The 27,804-nt window shown below is 44.4% G+C and overlaps 1 protein-coding gene across 2 annotated transcripts in view; it reads left to right on the top strand.

The window, feature by feature from the left end:
• DNAH11 (dynein axonemal heavy chain 11) overlaps nucleotides 1-27,804 on the top strand; it is a 321,410-nt gene that overhangs the window by 161,385 nt on the left and 132,221 nt on the right. For both annotated transcript variants that reach the window (XM_013051673.2, XM_045062769.1), the window contains 11 exons: nucleotides 908-1,039; nucleotides 5,715-5,888; nucleotides 10,042-10,246; nucleotides 12,635-12,800; nucleotides 13,452-13,554; nucleotides 14,919-15,158; nucleotides 16,831-16,992; nucleotides 17,267-17,460; nucleotides 20,668-20,830; nucleotides 22,050-22,173; nucleotides 22,614-22,756. In XM_013051673.2, coding sequence (XP_012907127.1) covers nucleotides 908-1,039; nucleotides 5,715-5,888; nucleotides 10,042-10,246; nucleotides 12,635-12,800; nucleotides 13,452-13,554; nucleotides 14,919-15,158; nucleotides 16,831-16,992; nucleotides 17,267-17,460; nucleotides 20,668-20,830; nucleotides 22,050-22,173; nucleotides 22,614-22,756 — 1,806 coding nt within the window. The remainder of the gene's footprint in view (nucleotides 1-907; nucleotides 1,040-5,714; nucleotides 5,889-10,041; nucleotides 10,247-12,634; nucleotides 12,801-13,451; nucleotides 13,555-14,918; nucleotides 15,159-16,830; nucleotides 16,993-17,266; nucleotides 17,461-20,667; nucleotides 20,831-22,049; nucleotides 22,174-22,613; nucleotides 22,757-27,804) is intronic.

Here is a 27,804-nt window from a genome sequence, read left to right on the forward strand (position 1 = left end):
ACCAACAGCTCGTTGCCATCTCACACGGAGGGAGTAAAGGGCAAGTTCCTGAATAGTGTTTCTTCCAAGGTTAAATTTAGTTCGGTGTTCCAAAAAAAAAAAAAAAAAAAAGTCACAGGCGAAGGCTGCCAGTCTGTCTTTCTAAGTTTATACAACAGGTGGGAAAAACCTGCTGCCAAAGCACTAAGGGAAAGTGGGTTATCTAAATGTCCAGCAGGAAGGAAACGAATAAATGCCTCTGTCAAGTGGAGTCCTATGCGTCCACTCCCACTCGTACGTTAGAGCAACCCTTACTGGGAAGGCAGGGTATCTGAAGTTTGTTACTGAGTGAAAATGTGAGCTCTAGACAACTCTGTAGTGCTGTGACTCCCTGTTAATAAAAAAGAGCTTAGATATATTCCCCATTATCTTGACTTTGTGCCTGTATGTACCCATGTTTATTATAGTGATTACAAATTGGATAAAATAGTCCTTTTTAAAAAATAGTTGATTACTTAGAAGTTCGGTTTCATTAAAAGTGGCAGAGGTGGCAGTGCCTGGGTGGCTCAGTGGGTTAAAGCTTCTGCCTTCGGCTCAGGTCATGATCCCAGGGTCCTGGAATCGAGCCCCACATCGGGCTCTCTGCTCAGTGGGGAGCCTGCTTCCCTTCCTCTCTCTCTGCCTGCCTCTCTGTCTACTTGTGATCTCTGTCAAATAAATAAAATCTTTAAAAAAAAGAAGTGGCAGATATTTTTCCACTGTTGACTTAGAAAACCAATGCAGTGATTTTTGTCTGTCTCAACGTCACAGATTAGGGAAAATTCTATAATCTCTTAAGGAGAAAGTGGATTGATTAGTATGTCCTGTGACCTGACTCTGCTATTAAGGAGCTATTGCCCTGAGTGAATAGCTATTTCTTTTTCTTTAGACAATTTGTACCCTTCTGGAATGCTTGTTGACTCCTGACAACGTACCTTTGGACAGCCCAAAAGAGGTTTATGAAGTCTACTTTGTCTTTGCTTGTATCTGGGCGTTTGGAGGCACTCTGTTGCAAGATCAGGTATGTTTTGAGATGGCACACAGAAATAATTTATAGAACCAGTTTTACTTGGGGTTGTAATGTGATCCCTGTTGGTTTTTTATTTTTAATATCATCATAAACCTCTGCCGTCGGCCCTGTTCTCTTATAAGCCAGTATGTTTAGGCAAGCTCGTCCAGGCTGGTAGCTCTAACTTGGGCTGACGCTGCCCCACATCTTCTTGGGAGCTCAGGGGTCGGTGATTCCACTTGCCTGGGGGAGCAGCGCCAACAGTGTGCTCTTCCAGAGGCCAGTCCTGCTCCCTGAGCCAAAGACAGAGCTCTGTCTTGGCCACACCCCCAAACTGGCTCTTTGTCTTCACCCTTTCTTATCCTCGGGAATACTCACATTCCTTCCAGTTGCTCGAGTTAAAAACCCAGGAGACCCCATTCTTCTTTACTTCTGTATCCAGTGGTCAGCAGATCCTTTCAGTCACACAATACCTGTCAGGTCTGTCCCCACCTCCCCATCCCTACAGCCTTCATTCAGGAATGTATCATCTTTAGGTTGTCCTGGGCTGTCACAGTGTCTTTGCTCGGGCTGCCGTAACGAAATGCCGTACCTTGGATGGCTTAACTGACGGAAATTCACTTTTGTTTCTGGAGGCTCAAGTCCAAGGTCAGGGTGCCAGCATGGTCAAGTTCTGGCAAGGGCTCTCTTCCTGGCTTACAGAGAGCTGCTTTTTTGCTGTGTCCTCACATGACAGAAAACAATAAAAAGCTTTCCGATGTCTTTTTTATAAAGACACTAATCCCATCACAAAGGCCCAAGCCTCATGACCTCATCTAAACCGAATTACCTCCCAAGGCCCCATCTCCAAATATCATCACATTGGGGGATAGAGCTTCAAAATAGGAATGTCGGGGAGGGGGGTGGGGGTGGGCACATTCAGTATACAGCCTGTAAGAACCTTGGGATCAGTTTCCCTGTGTCTGGTCCCTTGCCTCTAATCAGTCTCTTACGTTATCCCTGGAGTAGTTATTGGGGAACCAGACTCAACTCAGGCGAGATCCTTTCCATGGGTCTTGCCTTCAGCCGAGCATGAGGCTCCCATGCCTGCCCAGCACTCCTAGAGGAGCTTGTCCATGGCTGCTCATTTCTTTTGGACAAACACTTGAGCTTGCTCGAGTGCGTGCATAGGTGCATATTCACACATGAGACTTACTCAGGTGCAAAGTGGGAGTGTTTCAGTGCTAGAAAATGGCACATCTCATCTCCACCAGGTTCCTCCTCTGTATGTAGATTTTGCCATGTAACATTTCCAGTAGCTGCGTAAGCTATCTTCATGGTGTGCATAAAGCTCAGAGGGACAAAGGGACTTGACCAAGGTTATGCTGATAGGAAATGACTGCACCAGGATTCACGCCTGTGTACATCTCCAAAGGCCACCCGTTCGAGGATACCTCAGGATCCCTCACGGTCATAACTGATCCCACATGTAGCCCTGAATCTTTGCCTTAAAAATAGATGGCACCCATCTTCCTGACTTTGCCAGATATTTCCACTTAAATTGGAAGGCATCACAGCCAAAAGGGCCCCATATTTCCACTGGTTGACTTGTTGTAGGCCCTCAGATACAAGGTTGCTTAAACCTGTGGGCCAGTTCTGCTTCTTGTCACTAGGTCACTGTAAATCATGTCTATAAACAGGCGTGGAATTCACTTGGCCTGCTCGACCTGATGTTGATCCCACATTTCCTTCTGTAATATCCAAGGGCTTTCTAAAGCAAAGCTGCCTGTGTTGCTTTGAGTAAGAGTCAAGAGTTGGCATTGGGTGACTTCGTGTGGTCTTTCTCAGGCACAATTTACAGCATGTGTGAGCTTCTCCTTCATGGAGGGTGTGGGCAGAATCTCCCCCCTCTTATCCCACCCCCCATGCTTTTTTATGTTTTTTCTAGGGTTCTCCCCAAGGTTTTTCCTTCACTAGGATATAAACCAGGTAAAATTGTGTGAGTAGAATGTGGACAGTGGAAATCTCTCTGTTCCTGACGACTTCCCTCCCAGCTGATTGCCTTCTTGTCTTTCCAGTTTTCAAACATGGCTGCCTTCCCCACAGTCCATCAGGCCGGGCCCTGGGCCACCGCAGTGGCCCCCTCACTCCTCCAGACACTCTTCTCCCTGAATGAGGTTCTTCTCCTTCATCCTCCTCCTCCTCATCATCACCACCACCTTCACATCTTCAGAAGGGCTCTCACTACGAAGCATTCAAAGTAGAGGCTGTTAAGTTGTAAACATGAAGGAAAGCTGAAAGAAATACTCTTAAAATCGCCTTTTATTAGTTGAACAAATCTGAGTGCCAGCTGGATGTCCAAGAATGTGCTTACGCCTCTGAGTTTGCTACTTTCCTGAATTTTCAAAAAAATAAAACCTCTATGTATAAGTACAACTATCCTCCTCCCCTTTTACAAAAGAGCCAAAACTTAGCCTGCTTGAGGATGCCCAGGTGATGTCTGAGCCACTCTCCAACTGCAGCATGCTGGCTCGGCTCCTGTGTTCTTAAGCCAGGCCATTGCAGGCAGCTTCCAAAATAAGTCTTGATCAGCTCTCCCCAAGCTCCCATCAACTGCTATTATCACTTCTCACTTGGCTTCTAAGGTAACAGCCTCACTGGTCTGCTTCTGTACCTCCCCCATAATCCATTATCCTCTCAGCAGCCAGAGCGATTTTTTAAAATGTAAATTGAATTATAGGATACACTTGAGAGTTTAAAACACTTTAATGGATTCCATTTGCTTTTAGGATAAAGTGAAAAATTTAATACTATTTACAAGGCCCCTGGATCTTTGGTCCTGCCAGTCTTTTCCTGCTTCTTCAGCCACCCCTTCTCCCCGCCACCCCCGACATCCCACATGCTTCCGCCAGCTTCGGTGCCCATTTCTGGAACCCAAGGTCTTTCACACCACAGGATCTTCACCCATGGTGACCTCTTCCTTCTTCTTGGAATTGTCTTCTCCCTAATCTGTACCAGTTCTCAAAGAAAGCCCACCTGAACGTCCAATTAAAATAGGTTCACCCCTTTTTGGTGAGGAGGCGGAGAAATGGCTTAACCCACTGAGCCACCCAGGTGCCCCCATGGAGACTCTTAGAACACCCTGAGGGTTCATGGAGGGAGGCGGGTGGAGGATGGGCTGGATAGGTGGTGGGTTTTGGGAGGAAACTCGTTCTGATGACCACTGGGCGTCCTACATAAGTGATGAATCACTGAATTCTACTCCTGAAACCAGTATTGCCCTGTACGTTAACGAACTAGAACTGAAATAACAATAGATTCACCCCTGTTACTCTCCATTAGAGCAAACTCTGCTTTCACAGCCCTTGCTTTTTTCTGCGTTTATCGGCTTAGCCTCTACTTCCTCCGGTCTCTGCTTCTATCTCCCCGTAAGTTCTGTGATGGCAGACACTCTGTTGGCTTTCCTCCCCAGTCTAGAACAAATGCACTGTAGTTGAGTGCACTGAAGAGTCAAAGATGTCTTACCAAAATGATCTTGCTGATGTAGTGTTTAGAAATTTTGATGTCAAGTCCCCGTCCTAGATCTTCTGCCTACAGGGAATCTTGCCAGGTGTTTGGCCTTTGGAACTGATTTGATTTAAGACAAACTTTTGTAGGGAGATAAAGTAGCCATGCCACCAGCTTGAAAACAACTCACACGAGCCTGGACTCATGAACCCGTGAGTGGTGGTGAGCAGGAGCGTGAGCTCAGCGTGTTTGGCAGATGGAGGCAAGCTCTGCCTGTGAAGACTCCTCAGCCTTCTCTGCCCTCAGCACACACCCCTGCTCTCCAGCCCTCCTGTCTCTGCTCATGTGTGCAATCAGCCCAGTGCAAGAAGTCAGCCATAGTCCAAGGACGTAGGATACCAAAGAAAAAGCAGTTTTAAGCATGTGACCGGAGAAAAACGGGAGTTAAGGTCTTGAAAAGTCTAAGACTGCTGAGTGCCGTGGCCACTCCCACACACTGTTCTTAGAGATCCCCCAAGCTCAGGGTGGTCATGGATCCTGCAGGTAAAGAAGTGCCTCTACCAGGTTGTTCTGTGACTTAAAGGGATGAAATAGGGTTACCCAATGTTTGCTTTTCAAAATAAGGGCATTTATAAATAATGACCATAAGGAATACCATAATTTTATAAAAGAAAAGCTATTTCAACAGCAAAAGTTCCAAGAAGCCTGTATGCTCAAATAGAGGGTAGTATTTAAATCAAATAATGTTACCAGTTTTTTAAAAAAGTGTTCCTTTGTTCTTATCTTTCCTACTTTATCGAGAATTGATGTGAATATTCGTAGAAATCAACACCAGTGTTTGAGAAACACTATCTCACTGGAGCTAGAGGGTAATTTGCCTGAGAGCTCATTGTTAAATTAAATAACCCAGGGGTAGTCGAAGGTTCACCTAACCTTACTTTGCTTTTTAAGTTAATAATTGTTCCAGAAAATTTGTACCTTTTGGATGTATGGCAATTATAGCTTTCTGCCTCTCTGATATTATCACTCATTATAAGTTACTTCTAGTTATTTATTTTTCTTGGGTCAGTTACTCTAGCCCATTTGTAATTATAACTGTGTTATAACTGCAAATAACTGTGTTCAGCGGGATTTGGAGGGGCTTCGTATGTGTTCAGAATTACCTCTAGGTCTGCCTAAGGATTTCTCTTGTTGTTCTTAGCTTTCTGACTCTCAAGCTGAATTCAGTCGGTGGTGGCATAAAGAGATGAAAGCAGTGAAGTTTCCATCCCAGGGGACCATCTTCGATTATTATCTGGACCACAAAACTAAGAAGTTCTTGCCTTGGGCTGAGAAGGTCCCCACATTTACTATGGATCCAGAGGTCCCTCTGAAGGTAGGTGGATGGAACCTAGAAATTTTCAAGCCACACTGTGCTGCTTTGAGCCTTTTTGTTTCATGTTTGAGCAGTCCTTCTGCTCACCAGTCCTGCCTTTTGAGACATTTTTATTGATATGGTCGAGCATATAGCATATTGCCTGGGAGAGAAGAATCTTAGTTCTAGGAACAACTACTGAGATGGCCCTTAAGTTTATGCAAACTTTTAAAAAAAATGTCTACCTAAGTCTATTATAACTGTTTTAATAAGACACAAAAGCAATTTTGTGTCTTATTAAAAATCAAAGACCTACTTCTGTTAGCTCCAATGATTCTTTTATCTGACCATATTGTGAATTTATTAGCACTTTTCCTGTCGAACTTAACTGCCCCCCCCCCAAGCCATAAAATAGTGTTTAAGCTCCTCAACTCAAAGGTTTGAAATCCTCATGGCTGATGGCAAATCAAAGAGAATCTTTTTTTTTTTTTTTTCATTATTTCTCTTCATAAATCGTTGTTTTACATTTCTCTGATGTTGACTGATTCTTCGGTCATCTTCTTCTGCCCCAATCTCATTTCCTTTTCATTAGACTTCTTAAAATCTCAACATTTGGATTCACATGGAAGCTTAGTGCTTCCGGTAGCACTGTATGAATAGAATATACAGGGTTTCTATGGTATTAACTAAGCAGCTAGTGTGAAACAAGACCCAGTGTATTCACTTCCTGGAGCTGTAGGCTAGACGGTGAAAGACCAAGTGTTCACAGGAATGGTTCCTCCTGAGGGTCTCCAGGAGCCTGCATTCCAGGCCTCTGTCTGGAGTTTGCTCTTGATCTTGGGGTGCCTTGGCTGGTGGCAGCACAGCTCCAGTCCTAACATGGCATTTGCCCCAAGTGTGTCTCTGGGTGTGCAAATTCCCCTTTGCATGAGGACACCAGTCTTCGCTTTGGGGGCCCTACTCTACTTGTCTTAGTGTGCTGGGGCTGCCCTAACACGATACCGCACACTGGATGGCTTAAACACCAGAAATTCATTTCCTTGCAGTTCTTTATGGAGGCAAGAAATCCAGGATTGAGGTGTTGGAAGGCTTGGTTACTCCTGAGAGCTCTCTCCCTGGCTTGAGGATGGCCGCCTTCTTGCTGTGTCCTCACATGGCCTTTGTGTGTGCCTTCCTGAGCACTGTCTTCAAGTCTGTCCAAATTTCCTCCTCTCAGAAGGACAACAGTCAGATAGGGGTAGAGCCCGCCCTAATAGCCTCATTTTAACTTAATCATCTCTTTAAAGAGCCTGTTTTCAAACACAGTCACTTTATGGGGCACTAGGATTTTGGGCTTTATTATGCGGATTTTGGGAAGACACAGTTCAACCCATTAAACCTAACCCCAAGGAGACTTCATGAACAAGAAAGCAGATGTAGGATGGCCCCAAGACTGATTAATTCTGTGACTTGGTGATATCACCAAGAATTTGGATCTTTCCAGCTCTCTGCTCTTAACACCAGCATCATTTTTAAGACTAGTATCCTTCCTGGTCTGAAGTGGGCTCTAGTTGCCCCAGGAGTTTCCTTCAGAGGAAAAGCCACATTGTCATACAGTTTTCATTAAGAGTGAGGATACTTCTCAGAAGCACCAGAGCAGACCGCCCCTTGAGCATCTAATACTCCAGGGCTCACATGCCACCCTTAACCTGTCTCAGGCTAGACTACTGGGCTACCCTGATTGGCCTTGATGACTCTTCACAGTACCATGGGAGCCAGGTTGAGCTTCCCTTGGAGCACGTGTGTATGGAGGAAGCACGGAGACTTGAACAAAGTGGGAGCTCAGACAGGAAGGGGAGATGGAGAAATGGGTGCTAGGAGGCAGCCAACCATGCCTGTTCCAATTGCCTGAAAAATTGTGAAATCTGCTTTTGCTTAATTGACCTGCACTTCACCTACCTGGCAGTATTACCTAGCTGGTTGAAAGCTGAGAGTTTGTTAACCAAAGACCAAGAACTGGTATGGCGAGGCTGATGCATCTGGTCAGCGATGCCTTTTATTCCACAGGGAACTTATTAGGACTTACACACAGTGGTACCAAGCATGGTTAGTCCACTAACCGCTTCTTAACATATTGGAAGAGAACCATACTGAGTCAATAGTAATAGACAATGCTAATATTATAGAAGTCTATCTCAGACCTTTTTCTAATTGCTCTATGTAGATTAACTAATCCTTAAAACAACTTTCTTTTCTTTTTTTTTTTTTTTTTTTTAAAGATTTTATTTATTTGACAGAGAGAGAGATCACAAGTAGGCAGAGAGTCAGGCAGAGAGAGAAGGGGAAGCAGGCTCCCCACTGAGCAGAGAGCCCGATGCCGGGCTCGATCCCAGGACACTGAGATCATGACCTGAGCCAAAGGCAGCGGCTTAATCCACTGAGCCACCCAGGCGCCCCTTAAAACAACTTTCTAAGGCATAGTCTATGGATAACCCTTTTACATATGAAAAATGGGAGTGCCAATGGATGGAGTAACGTGTGGCCAATCCATGTCCTGACGTGCCTTCTTGCTGGCTCTGGACAGGCTTGGGCTTTAATCCAAATACCACCACTTACTACTTCGCTGTGACCTTCGTCAAGTTATTGGTGTTCTCTAAGCTTCAGTTTCATCATCTCTGAAATGAAAATCACAACACAACCCCAGTCGTAGATGAGTTATGAGTATCAGATGACCTAGTGTATGAAATGCTTAACATCATACCTGTCACATACTCAGCTGTCAGGAAGTGTGAATTATTGGTATTAATGTATAGAGAGCAGAGCTAATAGCCAAATTAAGAGGCACCTGAAGACAAGGAAGAGCCAAAAAGGAGAAAAAAAAATGTATTGTGAAATGTAACTCTGATGAAAAGCAGTCATCTGGTTCTGATTGGTGTAGCATAGAACAGTCTGTGCCTTTCAGTAGGCCCCAAGATTACCACCAAATTAAAACAGAATTCTAGGGGTGCCTGGGTGGCTCAGTGGGTTAAAGCCTTTGCCTTCAGCTCAGGTCATGATCTCAGGGTCCTGGGATCGAGCCCTGCATCGGGCTCTCCGCTCCGTGGGGAGCCTGCTTCCTCCTCACCCTGCCTGCTTCTCTGCCTACTTGTGATCTCTGTCTGTCAAATAAATAAATAAAAATCTTAAAATAAAAGTAAAATAAAACAGAATTCTAGTGTAAATATTCATAATCATGAAAATGATCCTGAATGATCTATAAAATATTCAATTGTATTCAGTATATGCTAACCAAACAGGGGAGAATATATTGTAGAATTTAGGTGTTCATTGTTTTTTAAGAACAGTCTGAATCTTGCAAGTGTTCTTTTTACCTCCTTTTTAATTTGGCCTCCAAAAATGCAAGAAATGTCAACTCTGTTTTAATCACCATGCAGGATTCTATTTCTTGCATGTCTATGCCTGCTACCTCTCTACCTGTTGTTATGTATTAGTCCGTATTCCCTGAACCTGCTGTTTATTTCCATTCTTCATTTTCTTATATTCCCCTAAGCCACCTCACATTTGTTGTGAAGCCATGAAGTGTATAAATAAGTAACCAATTTTCAAAACATAAGGATTGCTATTAAGATATTTTTAACAAAACAATACATAATGTGTTCAACATGTACTTTGCATTTAGGAATATTTCACTTAACATCACTGTTTCCCACCAGTGGGTCTCTCCCCATGCTGAACTCCTTTAGTGTAAGTTCTGCCCTGATCATTAGGCCACTTAATCTTACCCGGCCAAGGCATTGCTCCCAACTTTGATTTATGTGCGACTTATCTTCTCGAATGTTCTCTCAGCTCCTAGAGAGTGGTGGACAGTTTCGTAACCTTTATTGGATTCCCTTGTATGCCTAACACGAGGTCTGTGATTGGGGGCTTTGGCTAACACTTAAGTTGGAAAAGATAGATCTGTTGCTTATACTACTGCATTTTGATGGCACTACCCAGTTGCTCTCCTCAAGCTACGATGTCTGAACTCTGATAATTCAAAACTGAGTATCAGGTAAGATCTCCCCTACTGAGTGTGAACTTGACTTAAGAATTCATTGGGTCTCAATTCTCCAGTGACTGTGTCTGTTAAGATAGAAAATTTTGGAATGCCTCTCTTTCTGACTTCTCTCATTCTGTTCTCTCCACCCTACCCCAGAGAGTTGTGGTTCCCACATCAGAAACAACTCGTCTCCGATATTTCGTAGAGTTGCTGCTTGAGAAAAGACGACCCCTCATGCTAGTAGGAAATGCTGGGGTGGGAAAAACAGCCTTTGTAAGCGACACGCTGGCAAGTCTCTCTGAGGATTACATCGTGTCCCATGTGCCTTTGAACTACTACACAACGTCTGCAGCTCTGCAAAGTGAGTCTTCTTCCTGCTTATATTTTTGGAACAAGGCATCAGAAATGGTCAAGGCTGCGGCACGTAGCCGGAGGGGGAGACTGCTTTTCTTTCGGCTTTAGACATTTGGCTTTGGCCTCAGATGAATTTTTGCTTACCACTAATTGGGGTAAAATATACTTTGTTTCAATATTATGATTTTTGGCTTTTTATATCACAAATGGCTTTATGTGGGTTACTACTCTTTTTTCTTTATTAACCTATGGTGTGTTACTTGTTTCAGGGATACAGGCCTATGATTCCTCAGTCTTACACAACACTCAGTGCTCACCACAACACATACCCTCCCCAGTGTCCGTCACCCACCCATCTCACCCCTCCCCTCCCGCAACCCTCAGTTTGTTTCCTAAGATTAAGAGTCTCTTATGGTTTGTCTTCCTCTCTGGTTTCATCTTGTTTCATATTTTTTCCCTCTTCCCCTATGATCCTCTGTCTTGTTTCTCAAAGTCCACATATCAGTGAGATCCTATCAGATAAAGGGTTATTACTTTTAAGAACAGCAAGAATTGGCATCAACAGTGTTCACTGCTTTGCCACTATACACTTTGGTCACTTTTAATCAGTTTTCTGGAGCCATAGCACAAGGGAGAGTGCCCTGGTTACCTTTTCAAGTAAGGGATTGATTTAGGAGAACTTCCTTAAAACCATGTTGATGAAATGCCAGGCCATGTACTGCTAATTAAATCTTAGGAAAATTGTAAGAATAAATTTTAGCCTTTGAATAAACGTATCGGTGTAAACAAAAGAACCACACAGCGTTGGGGCACTCTGAGTTAGGAAGGGTAAGCTAAGTAGACACGGGAAGTGGAGAGAGTGTAGAAAGAGCTGATACTGGCAGAGCGGTCACTGCCCAGGAGAGTGCCAGGGTTGTGTTGGTGGTGGGGGCAGTGAAACTCCCTATTATCCAGTAGTTGCTTAAACCTGTTGAGTTGCCCTGACTGTGGTGTGTGTGTGTGCACATGCATGCATCCGTGCACACGCATGGGCTTGAATATATGTTGTTACTGTTTTCCTAGCTTTATCAGTAGAGAGTATTAATACATTTTCTTACTGACACCATTAGTTACTCAGCCAAGAGTTAGTTTTGTAATCTCTTAGTGAGGTTTGTCTTCCTTGATCTCATGAGTGAAGCAGGGAAAAAATCCAACTTGGCGATGTTTCATTTAATTCTTCAGCAAATCTATATTATTTATCTATTTTTTCCAAGGTGTTGTGTCCTGCGCATGTTTTTCATTCACAGATGCAGAAGGAGGGATCACTTTATCACTTGTAAATGGAAGCTGAGGGCTACAATCCCATAACTGAACAAAGTACTTGACTGTGCGATGAGTTCATCTTGATAATAGCTGAAAGGCTGAAGGCATTGGTGTAAGGTTTAGACATGGCCTATTAGCACAGAAAAGAGACCAGTGTATTTGAAAGAAGGTTTGGGTTTCAGACCATCACAGTGGGGTAGTATGCAGGCAAAGATGGGATTTGGGAAAGAAAAATCAGTGTAAGCAAACATAGGAAAGAAAATTACAGAAGACATTCAATTAATTGAATTGAATTAATTGCAAAGGGATGGAGTAGAAGATAGGGAAAGGCTGCAGTGGTGCGTTGGAGCTAGACTGCCAAGTCCGCTGCTTAGAAGATGGCTTTGCTAACTTATTCATGATACACTTCTTTGTTCTTTGATTCACTTAACAAATGGCTTGTTGTGGTCGTCATCAGGAATATAGTCATGAACCCGTTCTTGTCCTCCAGCTATTCATAGTCTTTTGGAGAGTCAGCAGCTATGAGACACTGTATCTTACACACTCGGTTCAGGATTTCCTATCCCCATGGTTTTCTCTCAAGTCCATACAAGTCACTGCGGCACACGAAGAAATGTAAGTTAATGTGTGCACAGGATAGAGTCTACGTACAGCCTTCCTTACACTTGTGCCATTGGATGGCCCAAGAAGAGAGGTTTGGGAACTCTCTTTGTGCATAGACGGTCCTGTAGAGGGGATAGGGAAGGACTGAGGGAGCAGGCTGTGGGTTAGAGTGCGTTCGGGGAGCAAAGCGTACAGACCAACAGTGACATGTCCTCAGATTGCTGGCCAGTGTGATGCCCTATGTCAGATGTTGACTATCCAGGAAAGGAGAGGCGAGGTGAGCTCTGCCAGTAGGAGGGAGGTTGGCAGAAAAGCATGACATAGAGTCAGTGACCAGAGGGTCATCACTGATACCAGCCTGCGCAGTTAATACTTGAAGACTTAGGAGTGGATGAAATGGACAGAAGATGAAAAATGAGGGAAAAGAAAGACAAAGGACAGAAAGTGACATTTTGTCTGATAGGTGGGCAAAATGATGCATTTGTTCCAGGAATTCTTGAGAAACCTCTAGAGAAAAAAGCTGGTCGTATCTATGGTCCAGGAGGAAATAAAAAATTAGTTTATTTCATTGACGACATGAATATGCCTGAAGTGGACCCCTATGGCACAGTGCAGCCCCATGCTCTGATTCGGCAGCACATCGATTACGGACACTGGTAAGCAGTCCTCTGTGTCTTACTCTCTCCTGAAATCTAATTATTGATTTTATGGGTGAGTTCTGAAGAAGAAAATTACCCCAATCTCTTCTTCTTTTGAGGAGCATTTTCTGGGATAACTTTTGGGTTTCACTTTAGATTCCCTTTTCATTGTCATAAGTGCAGTAGGTTCCCTTTGTATCTTGGGACAAATTGGATTGAAAAGTGTCTTAGAAACATGACTGTCTAGTTGAAGCATTGACCTCACAGATTTGTTAACTCGCACTAAGGTACTTAAACACCTGACCTTACTCTGCGAGATGTCACTGTTAGGTAATGTCTGGGTGTTGCCGCGTGTCCATTCCTTCCGTTACCTAGAAGGAGGGCCCCCAACCTCCCCGGGAACAGGGTCCCGTGGGAATCCGTAGGCAGGAATAGCACGTATTGATTGAGCTCGCTGTATTGATTCTGGCATCAGAGGAGCTGTGAAGACTTCCATTTCCTCAGCTTTGGTGTCTGTGTCTCTGAGTTGAGGCTAACATGCCCAACGTCCCAGAGTGATTATAAAGATCGAAGGAGACCATGTATGAGGAAGTCCTGCATAAACGGAGGGGTTTTGTTGTGTTGTCATCTTCGGGTTTTGGGCTTACGGTCCTGTTGGCTGTCTTTCAGGTATGACAGACAGAAGGTGATGCTTCGAGAAGTGCACAGCTGTCAGTATGTTGCCTGCATGAATCTGAGGGTGGGCAGCTCCACAATCAATCCTCGACTCCAGGTAGGGGTGGAGTCCTGCCGGCTCCTAACTGGCCCAAAGAAAAACCTCACACATTGTAGACTGTGATTCCTGATGCTTTTCCTACAGACTAAGGCTCCTACCAGACTTTTGGTGAAGTGCGTAAGCTTTTTTAAATTTAATTTTATTTATGTTTTTGTTTCTTTTAATTATGTTCAGTAGCTTTTGCCTTTTCCAATAGACGATTTTTAAAGAGCAGGTACAGGTTTACAGACTGTTTGAGCAGTTTTAGTTGAAAGGACTGCAGAGAGTTCCCATAATACCCTCTCCCCCTCCTCCTACCTCATTCTACCCTATTATGGGCATCTTGCATGAGTGTCCTGCCTTTATTACAGTTGATGAACCAATTTCAATCCATTATTATTGACCAAAGGCCAAAGTTTACACGAGAGTTCATTCTTTGTGTTGTATATTCTGTGGGTTTTGGCAAATGCAGAATGCCAGGTATCGCCATGAAAATAGTAGACTGAGTAGTTTCACTGTGCCGAAGCTCCCCTGGACTCCTCCTGATCATCCCTCCCTCCCTCCGGACCCCCTGTCTACCAGTTGGTCCTTTCATTGCCTCCATAGTGTAGCCTTTTCCAGAATGTCACATAGTTGAAATCCCATAGGATGAGGTCCTTTCAGATTGGCTTCTTCCACTTGGCTTAAATAGACATTTAAGCTTTCTCCATATCTTTTCTTTGCTTGATAGGTCATTTTTTTTTAACCACTATGTAATAATATCCATCATATTTGTGTACCAGTTTGTTGACCCATTCACCTGTTGAAGGATGCCTCGCTCGTTTTCACATCTTGGAATAAGGAATAAAGCTGATAAAAATATTAACGTGCATGTTTTGTATGTGCATATAACCTTTTAATAACAACACCCCCCACCACCTGTAACATACATAAAACAACAGTATACGACAGTAAGTGTTGCTTACTCCCTCATCTGGAATCAGCTGGGGGTCCACTGGGTGACTCTCCATCATCGAAGCTGTGGTGGCTTTGACTAAAGTGGTAAGGACAGGGTGGCTCAGCTTCGTGGGTCTCTCACCCATTAATAGGCTTGCACAATTCATGGCGAAGGTAGGGCCTTAAGGGAGCAAGTGGAAACACACAGGCTTCTGACAGTGACTGGCGCGGTGTCAGTTCCGCCTCACTCTGGGGGCTCAATCCTATAGCCAGGCCCAGAGTCAGAGAGGAAGGTACCACTCTGACACGGCAGGGAGCATGGAATGCGGGAAGGGATTACAAAAAATCAGAGAGGGGAGAGGCTTTTTTTGTTTGTTTGTTTGCAATCTAATGGTACCATTATAAACCCTATTATACGTAACTCTTAGATTTCTTTTGTTTTTCAGAGACATTTCACTGTGTTTGCATTCAACTTTCCATCTTTGGAGGCGCTGCAAACCATCTATAGCCAAATTCTTAACTTCCATTTTCAGCAGCAAGCCTTTGGCCCATCAGTTCTCAGGAGTGGGCCCTCTTTGATACAGGCAACAATCAGGTTCCATCAGATGATGACGCATAACTTTTTACCCACGGCTGTTAAATTCCACTACCTCTTTAATCTGAGAGACCTATCAAACGTCTTCCAGGTACCTGGTGGCTCTGGGTTCTTGGTGGCATCTTGGGTGGAGGAATGATTCTGGTAATATTAATGTTGTTCAGTTATGGAACTTAGTTCAAGGTGATGCTGTGTACTGTGGCATCATAAACTCCTCTGAGAAGTCTGTATGGCAGGTTTATTCCCATTTTACCGATGGGACTAGTGGGTTCCCTCGGGTTGTGCAGAGACTTAACTGCAGAAGCAAGGGCAGGAGTCTGACTCCCTTTCTGTGTAAACATCAGAGTGCCTCCTTTTGGGCCAAGGGAGGGGGATCATTTGTTATTTTTTCTTATTTATACAATATCATTTTTAAACATACCTCAAGAGAAACCACCATTTCTTACACCATTAGGTTGTTTTGACTTGACCTTGACTCTTAATAGACTTAGCTGGTAAAAGGACGATGTTTCTGTATTTGGTTTAGAAAGAAGATTCCAAAGAGGGAATTGAAACCAGAATTTTAAAAAAATAAAAAGTGAGCTGGCGTGATCTACCCTCTACAGTGAAAGCAGTTGGAGGGCTATTTATGACCTGAGGTTCTTTGTGAGAGAGGTAGTGGAGAATTTCAGGAGACTTCTTTAGATTTGGTGATTTTTGCTTCTTTATATTTTTGTAAGCGTCTTTTCTAAATCACTGCAAATGCCTTAAAACCCTAACACTGTGTCAGACAGCAGGTTCCTGAGAACATGGACCACTCACTCATTCTCATTGCTGTTTCTAGCACCCCTGCAACAACTCTGCTCGTTACAGTGTTGTTTAAAAGCCGATTTAAAAAAAAAAAAAATTTATTTATCAGCGTGAGAGAGCAGGCAGGGGGAGGGGCAGAGGAAGAATCCAATCTCAAGTAGATGCTGGGCTGAGCACGGCGGCCGACATGGGGCTCCATCACTTGGCCCCGAGATCCTGACCTGAGCTGAAAGAGTCTGATGCTTAACTGACTGAGCCCCCCCAGACACCCCAAAGCTGATTTTGGGAAGGAAAGCAATAGGTGACAAGGGATCAGAGGCTTGTTCATGGCCTCTGGCAGCTACTCCTCACACCAGCAGCTGATGAAACTTTGTAACTACTCGCCTGCACCTTGCTGTGCTCTCCTCGGAGTCCAGAGCCAGCTGACTCTCTCCAGAAGGAGTGGGTCCCAATGAATCCGAGATACTGACCCTCTGTGTGGGCAGGGGGTGGGGAGTGAGAATGGTTCAGGGGCTAGTTCTGGATCTACCCACAAAACGTGATTTCAGTCAGTTTACTTTTGGTCTCATATTCTTCATCTGCTAAATGGAAGGGTTAGATTGACAGATACCAAAGGGTTTTAGGATTAAAAAATGTTGATCCTCTAACATTCATGTTCGCTCTTTGTACTTCAATTTGGGAAACTTCATCGGCTGGGAGACTTGATAGATGCAAGTCCTCCAATGAGCTACTTATTTCCTTGGTGGCTTGTGAGATACAGTCTTACCTACTTTCCGAAACTGGGTCTAATGGTAGTCAGTTTTTAAGATGTTACTTATCAGAGAGTAAAACTACTATTATAATAATTCTATTTAGAGTACTTCTTCTAACTTAAGTTGCTGAATTTAGTATACAGTTAAAGTGTTAAAGGAGAAGAATATTGTGGAATGTCATCAGTTTCCGAATTTTTAAATCTTCCCATTCTTGTCTTGTAGGGGATTTTATTTGCTTCCCCTGAATGTTTAAAATGTCCGAATGATTTAACCCACCTGTGGCTACACGAATCTTCTCGCGTGTATGGAGACAAACTGGTAGACCCAAAGGACTGTAATTTGTTTCAGAAAAAAATGCTGGAAACGGCTTGTAAATATTTTGAAGTAAGTGTGTGGGATGTCAGCGGTCACTGTGGTCGGACCACTCTGGTCAGTCTGGCGTTGGGGCAGAGTCAGCTAAGGATGTGAAGGAACTGTGCACGTGCTGACCCTGCCGGAGCAGGCAGGGTTCCAGAATGTACCCAATCTGTACTTGGGAACGTTCCGCCCAGCAACTCAGACTGACCTGCAGGTCCTTCCTCTGATGGGCCACTGTGCTTCCATATGAAGTGCTCTGGATGGCTGACGTGACCGGATCTTTGTCTCCCTTCTCCTGCAGGGTGTAGACAGTCCCGTGCTGCTTCAGCCGCCCCTCGTCTATTGCCACTTTGCTCACAGCGACCCCAATCCGTGCTACCTGCCGGTGAGGGACTGGGAGGTGCTGAAGACGGTGCTCACAGAGGCCTTAGACAGCTACAATGAGCTGAATGCTGTCATGCCCCTGGTGTTCTTTGAAGACGCCATGCAGCATGTGTGAGTTGAGAAGTCTTGATGCTTTTTCACAGAGTAAAAATGGCGAGGTCTCCACAGTCATCGTGCTTCTGCGGATTGTACTCAGTACTCCTAGCTGGTCGTCGCCTGTCTCTTGTTTGCCATATAGTATGAAACCGCAAGTGTCTCTCTCAGTTACGTCCTCATCTTAATCATGTCTGAGGCCAGTGTACTATTTTCTGAAACATCACACAGCCAAAAATTTATTCTATTTCACTGTAGCCCTGATAGGTAAGAATATTGAGAAAGAGAAAGGCATGTGACTCCCTCAAAGCCATAAGGTTCCTACCCAACAGAAACAGGATGAACTGAAACTGCTGGTCATTGAGGAAGCATGTCTATTGAGTGCCTACTGAATGCTAAGCAGGTTTGCTTAGGAGTGCCAGGCATTTGCTACTCTGGTACAAATTTAAAAAAGAAGGGGGCATGTTTTCTTGGCAGATAATGAGACAGATGTCACTATCCTGATGTAGAGCTTGACTGACAAGGCTCAGTCTCACCTCCTAGACTGGGTGCTTTGTGCAGTGCACAGATCTTGCAACCATCCATAGCCCCCTTGCTGTCAGACATTGTTCTATGTACTGATGATACAACAGCAAACAAGATAGTCTAGTCCTTACTCTAGTTGAGCTTAGATTTTAGTGATGCCGATGAACATTTATAAAGACACAAGCAAGCAAGATGGCAGAAAATGACGTGTCTCGCTGAGAAATAGATTCTGAGAAATAAATATGGGTATTCCCATAAAAGATCTGGGTATCTCAATGAAGAGGTGACATTTGAGGTAATATCAAATGGTAAACAGGAGCTAAGCCTGGAAAGATCTGGAGGAAGAACATTCTAGGCAGGGGCGTATTTTATGTGGCCCCAAGGCTGAATGTTCAAAAACAGAAAAGGGGGTCATCATGGCTGGAGAATGGTGAAATAGTAGAGAGCGATATTCGGCAAGCATGGAAATGCCAGAACGGGTCTTACTGACATGGTATTTCCCTGTAACCAGAGGAAGGAGCTTCCATTTTATTTTAAGTGCAGTGAGAAGCTTTTCAACAGATGTTAGCATGGGAATGACTTCATTTGTGGAAGAGTCTCAGCAGCTGGCCGTTGTTGCTGTCGCTGGGTGGACAGCTGGGTGCGTCCTCATGTCCTTCTCTTTGTCACCATGATTTGTCACTGGCTGTATTAGTTTACTGGAGTTGCCATACCAAACTACCACGTATGGGTGGTTTAGAAAAACAGCTATTTATTGTCGCACAGTGGAGGAAGAAGTCTGAAAAGGAGATGACCGAGAGCCATGCTCCCTCTGCAGGTGCTGGGAAGAATCTTTTCCAGAATTCGCTGCCAGCGTGAGGCAGCATAACTCCTGCCCTCACATGCCCTCCCCCACTGTGTGTGCCTGGGTCTGCATTTCTCCTGTTTATCAGGACACAGGTTGTAGTGGATAAGGGGCCCACCATACTCCAGAATGATACTGTCTTGTCTTCACCAAGTACTTCCTCAGAGACCCTATTTCCAGATATGCTTATATTCAGAGGTATTGGAGGTTAGGACTTTGATATGTGAATTTGGGGGGATGCCATATTCGGAAAGCAGCGCTGGCCTTACCCACAAGTGATATTTGGGCAAAGATTAAAATAATGAAATCATGGTTAAAAATGAGTCAAGAAAGGTGGAAGTATGGGAGGAAGGAAATTCGAAGAGACACCAGAAAGGCAGAAAGTTCCATTTTCATGAGTGGCAAAGAAAAAGTGGGGAGGCCTCCCCACTGTGAGTTATCGGAAGCATGCTAAGTATTGATTGCTTCGCCAATCCCTTTCCAGCGGCAGTCCGCCGATGGCACACATACAGCTTGTAGTTAGAATCTATGACTGTGGTGCTGATTGAAGTATTAGTGACCCTGCTCCTGCTTGGGTTAGGACACTGACTGTGAACGCAAGTCATGGGGCGGGAGAAAGAGTTGGCCCCAAGGGCAAGAGTCTTCCCACTGATCTTTCCTCATGGGCTTCTCAGGGGCCTTCGAGCAGAAGGCTGTTGCCTTGATCAGGGATCGTGAGCTCTCAGCTGATTGGCTCAGGGTTAGAGATGTGCTCTCAGAACGTGCCCTTGAAGTCTCATAGAAAGGAACTTTGCTGCTTCGAGAAGCTGGTGAAACCCAAACCTCAAAGCATCCATTAAATCCAAAGGAAAACTTTGCCTGGTAACTTCGGGGTTTATTTGCCTCGTAGTATTTTATGGCTTTCCTGAGGTGGTTTCCTTGTGTGGTCACGGGAAGTCCCCCTCACGGACCAGCTCAGCCTCTCACGATGACCCACCTCTAGTTATTGATGGTTTGCAGCTGAGATGTGTGGGTCCTGGTGTAAGTGACCCCAACCTTGCTTTTTCACAAAGCGCTTTTGTGAAGAGTCATCTAGGCCTATCAGTCAAGGCCGGAAATTTACATTCACTTGAGGAAAGCAACCTGGACCTAATAACCTGGTGTCTCCTTTGTTGCGTTTGGGTATCTGTATGCTTGTATTTCAGTTGTTTTCTTTTCTCATTATTTATAACATAATTATGACCTATTTCTTCAACCGAGATGGTAAGATCAACTTACTCCTAACTGTAAAATGTAGCAATAATATCAGTAGCTCAGTCATTCAGAATCTCTTCAATAACAGAACAAGGGATTAGTGGGCCTTGCTGGATTCTGAAGGCTTCAGTAAATTTTCTAGAGGGCTTGAGGACAGACAAAGCTTTGGTGCAAAGGAAAGAAGAATCCTACAGGCAAGTGCTAAAACTGCATCAAGTAAGTCACATGTAAGATGTTCATTGACCTAAAAAACTCCAGTCTTTCCAAAGTAATTCTGCAGCCCAAGTTTCCAGCATGAAGACATTTTCCCTTTGATGTTTGCTGCACAGGCTGCCTGGGTAAAGTTCGGGTCTCTCTTGCTAGTCACCCTCGAAGCCTTGCAGAAGGGCCTTGTCTACAAGTAGGAAGCAGTGAGAGTCCCAGAAGTGATTTCCACAGGGACAGCTGCTTAGGCATCCGGTGTGAGGGGCCTCTTTGCTTCATGGGGAAGCAGATGAACGAGGACTAAAGATATAAAATAAATACTCAGATTTCGTGTCAAAAATTTGTAAACAAACAAAAACTAGATGCAGTCCCCGGGCCCTTCAGTCTTCTGCTCCCACCGGCGTGCTGTCTCTGAGCAGGTGTCGCATCAGCCGAATCCTTCGGACCCCTGAGGGTCACGCGCTCTTGATTGGCGTGGGCGGCAGCGGCAAGCAGAGCCTATCCCGGCTGGCGGCTTACATTTGCGGCCTCGACGTCTTCCAGATCACTCTGACGGAAGGCTTTGGAATCCAAGAACTTCGGGTGAGTGGAGTGGGAGCAACCCTTCCCTCCTCCTGCCTGGTGGATAAAGCCAGAGCTGGTAGCGTTCCCACGTCAGCTCCGACTCCCAGATTGGGCCAAGGCTTCCCCAACCAAGAGGGAAAACTTTTGGGGGATTTAGTTACATTTCTCTTTCTGTCCTTCATGGTAAATAAAGTAATCATGAAATTCGTAAATGTTTATAGGTATATAAACCTGTAAGCAAAGAAAAAGTTGGGAGACCTCCCCACTATGAGTTATCAGAAGCATGTTAAATATTGACCCAACTCGGAAAATATTTTATTGCATACTTGTTTACAACAGGGGGCACCTGGGTGGTGCAGGGAGTTGAAAGTCCAATTCTTGGTTTCAGCTCAGGTTGGGATCTCAGGGTGGTGGGATTGAGCCCCACCTTGGGCTCTGCTCTTAGTGTGAAGTCTGCTTGGGTTTCTCTCTGCCTCTCCCTCTTCCCCACCTCCCTGTGTGCTCTTTCTCTCTCAAATAAATGAATAAATCTTTTTAAAAAAAAATAGTTTAAATACTTGCTTACAACAGATGTGGTTTTTCCTTTGTATCGACCACGCCTGCTGTCCCGCACTGTAAGTACTCCCCTACATTGGAGGGGGAGAGAAAGATACCACCTTTACAGGTCCACTTTAGATAAATCACAAAAATAAAACGTGATGAGAACCTATTCAGGAAACGCTCATGGGCTCTTAAAAGTCGGCTTTTTCATCACAACGTTACTTATAAAATAGTATTCAGAGTTTGTGGCAAGGGAAATGTAGGTGAAATGCGACCACTTTTCAACCCAAAAAGAAAACAAATCTCGTGCTTTCAGTATTATAAAACAAAGCTAAATAATAAAACCGTTTTCAATGAAATAGTTGTGGAAATGAGCAGAGTCTTCTTTTTACTGCGTTGCTCAGCAAGGACGTCACCAAATTCATTTTCAGTCTCAGGAGGGAGCTGTCCGTCAGCCGCCCATTGTCATCCCTATGCTTCATTAAGCCACGAACATGGCGTTCATCACTAAATGCCAGAAAAGGAGGTGATGTCATGCTGTTTGCCCCCCATGCGGGATCACGGAGAGGGAAGGATGTGTGAACAGGGAAAGCTCCTGCATTATAGTTACTGAGCTCTTCCCAGCCCTCACACACATCCACCCCACGTCGCATCAGCACTTTAACAGCACATGAATGATGGCCTCCCTTCCTTACAGGTAGATCTTGCCAATTTGTACATCAGAACTGGAGCCAAGAACATGCCCACTGTGTTCCTGCTGACAGATGCCCAGGTTCTAGATGAGAGCTTCCTCGTGCTGATTAATGACTTGCTGGCATCAGGTGATTAAACCAACACATTCCTTGAAAGATCTTCCCCAATGACAAATTATCTGCAGTTGCAGTGAACTTTAAAGAGAGATAATTTGTCTTTGAGAGTTTGCTGGGGCAGTCTTTGGGGAGAAACCTATAAACCTAACTAATTTGAGGTGTATCGCTTTCTTAGTTTGCTTATGGATGTGAGGTGCCTTAGAGGAGCCTTCAGTGAAGTAAATGTTATTCCTACAAGGACAAGCTTGGTGGGCGTGTCCAAGAGAGCTGGTCCTCAGTGGGGGTGTGTCTCGTAAATGCAAAAAACAAAAACAAAACACCTTTCTGGTTCCAAATTCTTTATCCTTTAAATTGAACTTTGTATGATAAAACATTCCAAGCACCGAAAAGTCCTATCTAAAATTCGAATTGTGAATGTCTCTCAGTAATTTTCCTCATTCCTTTGGGGGCAGGAGAAATCCCTGATCTGTTCAGTGATGAAGATGCAGACAACATAATTTCTGGGATTCGTAATGAAGTTCGTGGTCTAGGCATGGTGGACTCCAGAGAAAACTGCTGGAAATTCTTTCTGGCCAGGGTGCAGCTACAGCTCAAAGTAAGAAACCCTAGTTTACTTGCATAGTATTCAAAACCTGCTCTTGGAATCATGACACGGTTCTGTTTCCGGATCCATACGAGGGGCCTGAATTGCAGCCTTTCGTTTTAAAAGGACATTTGCCTTTTCACGTGTGCCCACATCTGGAGTAGACCTTCCCGAAGTGTCCGTGATGCTGGGCACCTGCAAAACATGGGTCCAAGCAGACAGCGCAGTGCTCGCTCGAGCTGGGTGTGGTCTCTGTCCGGGAGGAGCTGACGCTGCTCCAGAAGGGCCCTCACCAGCAATGATCGTGCAGGACAGTTGGGGTAGTGACTCGGGTTACAGAGGAAGGTGGCATCCCTCTCTGCACCGGGCTCTGCTGGAGGAGGCGTTCTGCCTGCGTCAGGCATGGGCCGGAATCCACGGAGAAGCAGTTGGGCGGGGGGGGGGGGGGGGGGGGGGAGCCTTTAGGGAGAGAAAATAGCATTTATGTACGAGGAAGGTTGGACTGGACAGGACGCCTTCAGAGAAATCCAGGGAGAAGGAGGGGGATCAGGCTGGAAAGTAAATTAGGATGAGCAGGGCGCTGAAAATCATGAAGGGTGCGGCGGAAGAGGTTTAAGTTACAGACATGAGTTATTCAGAACTTTAAGGCAAGCCAGATGCTCGAGGCTGGAAGTTCTTCCCTCCAGATGACTAGGTAAGTCAGTGGAGCACTCAGGGCTATAATGTAACCAAATACTAGAAGCGCCTCTCACCTCCCGGCAGGAAGCTAACTGAAGGCAAAATTTGGCTTCCTGGTATAGAAATGGGTAGTAACTTAGACAAATGTCCCCTTCACTGCTACTTCTAGTATCCTGGGTCCATCAAGCCCAGGCCGCAGGGGAGCCTGGAGCCCCCAGGAAAAGAGGATGGGGCAGCGTGTTAGCCGGGAATACACCTCTCCCTGGAGGTAGGAGTGTTGGTAAGCTGCTCGGCTGCTCTATTCTTAAATTCCACATTAATCTTCCTGAGCAGTTCTGGGCTGATGTGAGATCAGAATTTATGGTTCAGTTGCCCAAAGAGTTTTATCCCCATCAACATGTTACTAAGAATACTTTCGCCAGGTCGTAACAAGGCCAGAGTTTTCTCTGTGTTCCGGGGCGGTACATTTAGATCACATTGTCTTTATGAAATACAAAAACAAGTACAATAAGAGAACATGAGATGGTAATGCTCTACATCACTGACTATCGAGGTCTGTTCCTCAGCGCAACAAAATTAACATCACCTAGAAACTGTTTTTAAAATGTAGGTCTTGGGGCGCCTGGGTGGCTCAGTGGGTTAAAGCCTCTGCTTTTAGCTCAGGTCATGATCTCAGGGTCCTGGGATCCAGCCCCGCATCGGGCTCTCTGCTTGGCAGGGAGCCCGCTTCCCCTCACTCTCTGCCTGCCTCTCTGCCTACTTGTGATCTCTCTCTGTCAAATAAATAAATAAAATCTAAAAAAAAACCCCAAAAACATTCTGCTTAAAAAAAAATAAAAATAAAAATAAAATGCAGGTCTTGGGGTGCCTAGGTGGCTCAGTGGGTTAAGCCTCTGCATGGTCTCAGGGTCCTGGGATTGAGTCCTGCATCGGGCTCTCTGCTCAGCAGGGAGACTGCTTCTCCCTCTCTCTCTGCCTGCTGCTTTGCCTACTTGTGATCTCTCTCTCTCTCTCTCTCTGTCAAATAAATAAATAAATAAAATCTTTTAAAAAAATGTATTAAAAATGCGGGTCCTGCAGTCCCACCCCTGACCTGTGGAATCAGAAACTCTGCACGGCATGCACAATGTATGTTGTAGTTAGCCCTCCAGGCAATGCCGAGGCCTGCTAAAATTTTGAGAGCTATTGTTTGAAATAATGCAAGGCTGCCTGGGTGGCTCAGTCAGTTAAGCATTGACTCTTGATTTCAGCTCAGGTCATGACCTCAGGGTCATGAGGTCAAACCACGTGTCAGGCTCCCAGCCGGGTGTGGAGCCTGCTTTGGGATTCTCTCTCTCCCTCTGCTCCTACCCATCTGCTCAATCTCACACTCTCTGTCACTTTGGGTTGGGGGGAAGCTAAAGTAAGCGCCCTTTACAATGTCTTTTATACACACCTTTGCTTGCTTCTTGTGGGATAAATTCCTAGGAAGGGTATTGCTAGGTTCAAGAGATGTAGCCAATAGTTTTAAAATGCGTCTGACAGTTCTTCGACGTGCTTCTTACTCACAGGCAGGGTCTCAGCCCTCTCTTGTTAAATCAGGGTGGGCTTGTGAGTGTGGGACTACAGGCAGGACACTGAGGAACTTGGGAGGCTCAGCTCCGAAGGGCCACTTTTGCATTGACTTACACATGGTTTCGTTTATCAGAGTTCACTGTATACCATGCAGTTCATCTTAACATATGTGCTACGTGTATTTTGCCTATCATCATTTAATCTTTTAAGTATATATATGGTTCGAATTTGTTTATAACTTGAAGTTTTTTATTAGTTGGATCAGTGTTTTCCTTTATGGATTTAGAGGGGCTTGTGAATTCTTAGCAGAGTCTTCCTCTCCAGGATGATAAAACTTGTCACTAGCAGCATTTAGAACTCAACTGGGCAGCAGATAAAATATCAACAATTAAAAGACCCGTGCTTTCTGGTCTGCCCCTTCTGCCAGTGCTCTCCCCGGTGCTGCCTGCCTCGTGAGCGCCACACGCATGCAGTGGGGTCTGTATTCGCAGGAAGGAGGGGGTGGGCAACCTTGGGGCGCTCTGGTAGGAAACCAAGGCTTCCTCCGCAGACCCTAAGCTGGCCCTGTGTATCACCTGCCACCTCTGCCTCCCAAGGAGTCAGAGGAAGTGGATTTGCTTATCTCATCACATGACCTTTATGAATAAAATTAGAAATGTATTTTGAGATAGCCACAGAACCCATCATGCCAGTACCTCTGTGCTTTCCGTTGAAAACTTGACTATATCTAGAATATATCTATTATCATATATGATATAGAGGGAGTAGAGAGGTTTCAGGTTATTTTTTTCCAAAATAGTGACTTTTCATCTTAACACCATGTTTTCTTATGTACTGATTTAGAGTAATAAACTTTTATTATACGTCCTACCTGGTCTATTTCTAGATCCTCTGTTTTCTTGTTAAGTCTCTGTACTACCAGTCCCAGCCTTGTACTGTATAAATTATTAAGGTTTTATTACACATTCTTATATTAAATATCCCACTGTTCTTGTCTAGTTTTTCTTTGTTCTCACATGTCTACACATCTAGAAAAATATCAGGGTCATTTTTTTCCAATTCTAAATACATTCCATTTTAATTTTGATTGAAATTATGCTGATGGCTTATTTTATATTTGGGAGAACTTAATCTTCGTTATTTAAAGTTTTCTCTAGAAGGAAAGTTTCTTTCCTAAGGTTTTCTGATGGTGTATTTTTTTGTATATAGGAGAGCTATTGATTTTTAATTTTAAACCCACAACGTTTATAACCAGCCTTTCTGGTAGTTTCTGTTAGTTGGTTGCTATCACATAGCCTGCAGGTAATATTTTGTCTTTTTTAATATTCTATTTATCTACTTTCCTCCCTCATTGCATTGGTAAATCTACTGAACATTAAATAATTATGGTCATGGAAATTTTGTCTTCATTTTTACATTAATAAGGATGTTTCTGATATTTCACTATTAGGTCTTATACATCGGCTATATCTTGTCAAGGAAAGTATCTTTTAAATTCCTTTTCAGCATCTATTGAGATAATTACATGGTTTTGCTCCCGGAACTTACTAATATTCATGCAGTACAGATGGATGTACAGAAATTTTACATTTTTGTACTGTTTGAAGCCCGTCAGTCTTGGGATGCCTGGGTGTCTCCATTGGTTAAGCGTCCGACTCTTGGTTTCTGTTCAGGTCATGATCTCAGGATCCTGGGATGGAGCTCTGCACTCAGCAGGGAGTCTGTTTGACATTCTCTCGCTCTGCCTCACCCCCTACTTGTATTCCCTCTCTCTCTCTCTCAAATAAATAAGTCTTTAAAAGATAAGTAAATCCATCAGTCTTTCCCCTCACCCATTTTTTTTTTTACTCCAGTCCAGGAAGCCTTCCCAAAGCTGGGACCAGTTTTAAGTTCATCTCATTTCTGAGGCCCCTTTTCAGTATTTACGTCTGTACACGCTAGACTTTATCTTGGAGTTCAATATGGATCATTTTCCCTACCTTGTCACAGGATTACTGACTGAATAATCTCTTTTCTACTAAAATGAGTAGGAGAGGTTTTGGGGGTTTTGTATTGTTTTTGCTTGTTTCCTGCTAAGGAGAAGTAGGACATCTCCCTCAAACAGTCCCCATCCTTCTTGGCCTTGTCATTCAGGTTGCTGCGTCATGAGAAGGGGTGGTAGTCAGCATCTTACCCTGAGGGAGAAACACCATGGCATAAAAGTGGGTCATCTCTTTGCTAGAAAATGGCGACGTCTTTCTCTTCAATACATAAATATTACCCTCACATCTCTGGGTTTTTAAAGAATTCTGGCTTGCTCTGTGTTCGTTTCATATACTGTGATACTCAGCAATGTGTACTAAGGACTCCGAATTCCTGATGAGTGGATCCTTCCCTTGCATACGTTCCTAACTGGGCAACATGGGAAGCTAAATGCATTATGGGGTTGGTGAGCACACCTGGCAGGTCGAGCTCAATGATGTGTAGTTGCCACCCCATTACCCATGCTCCCCACCCAAAGCCACATCCCATTTGGAATGCAAGGCCAGTAAGAACCTGTTGGCATGAAAATGTGACCTCTGAATCCCACAGAGCAGTTCCCATTAATGATCAGATGTGAGCCCTTGGATTGCCTGAAAAAAACCAATGAATAAATGCCAAATGCCTTCTCTCCTTCACGTTTGTATACGTAGTTAACCCAAGAACTTTTCTTTCTTGCCTTCCTTTCTTGGCCATCTGATGCCATGGGGAAAGGAACACTTAATGTATGTAGTAGCCTGTGATTGCTGGAGACAGATACCCATCTATCTTGTTATGTCTATGTCTACTGAGGGAGCATGTGTGTGTGT

The sequence above is a fragment of the Mustela putorius genome, unplaced genomic scaffold (assembly GCF_011764305.1).
Source record: "Mustela putorius furo isolate JIRA1106 unplaced genomic scaffold, ASM1176430v1.1 tig00003845_pilon_pilon_pilon, whole genome shotgun sequence".
NCBI classification, from domain to species: domain Eukaryota; kingdom Metazoa; phylum Chordata; class Mammalia; order Carnivora; family Mustelidae; genus Mustela; species Mustela putorius.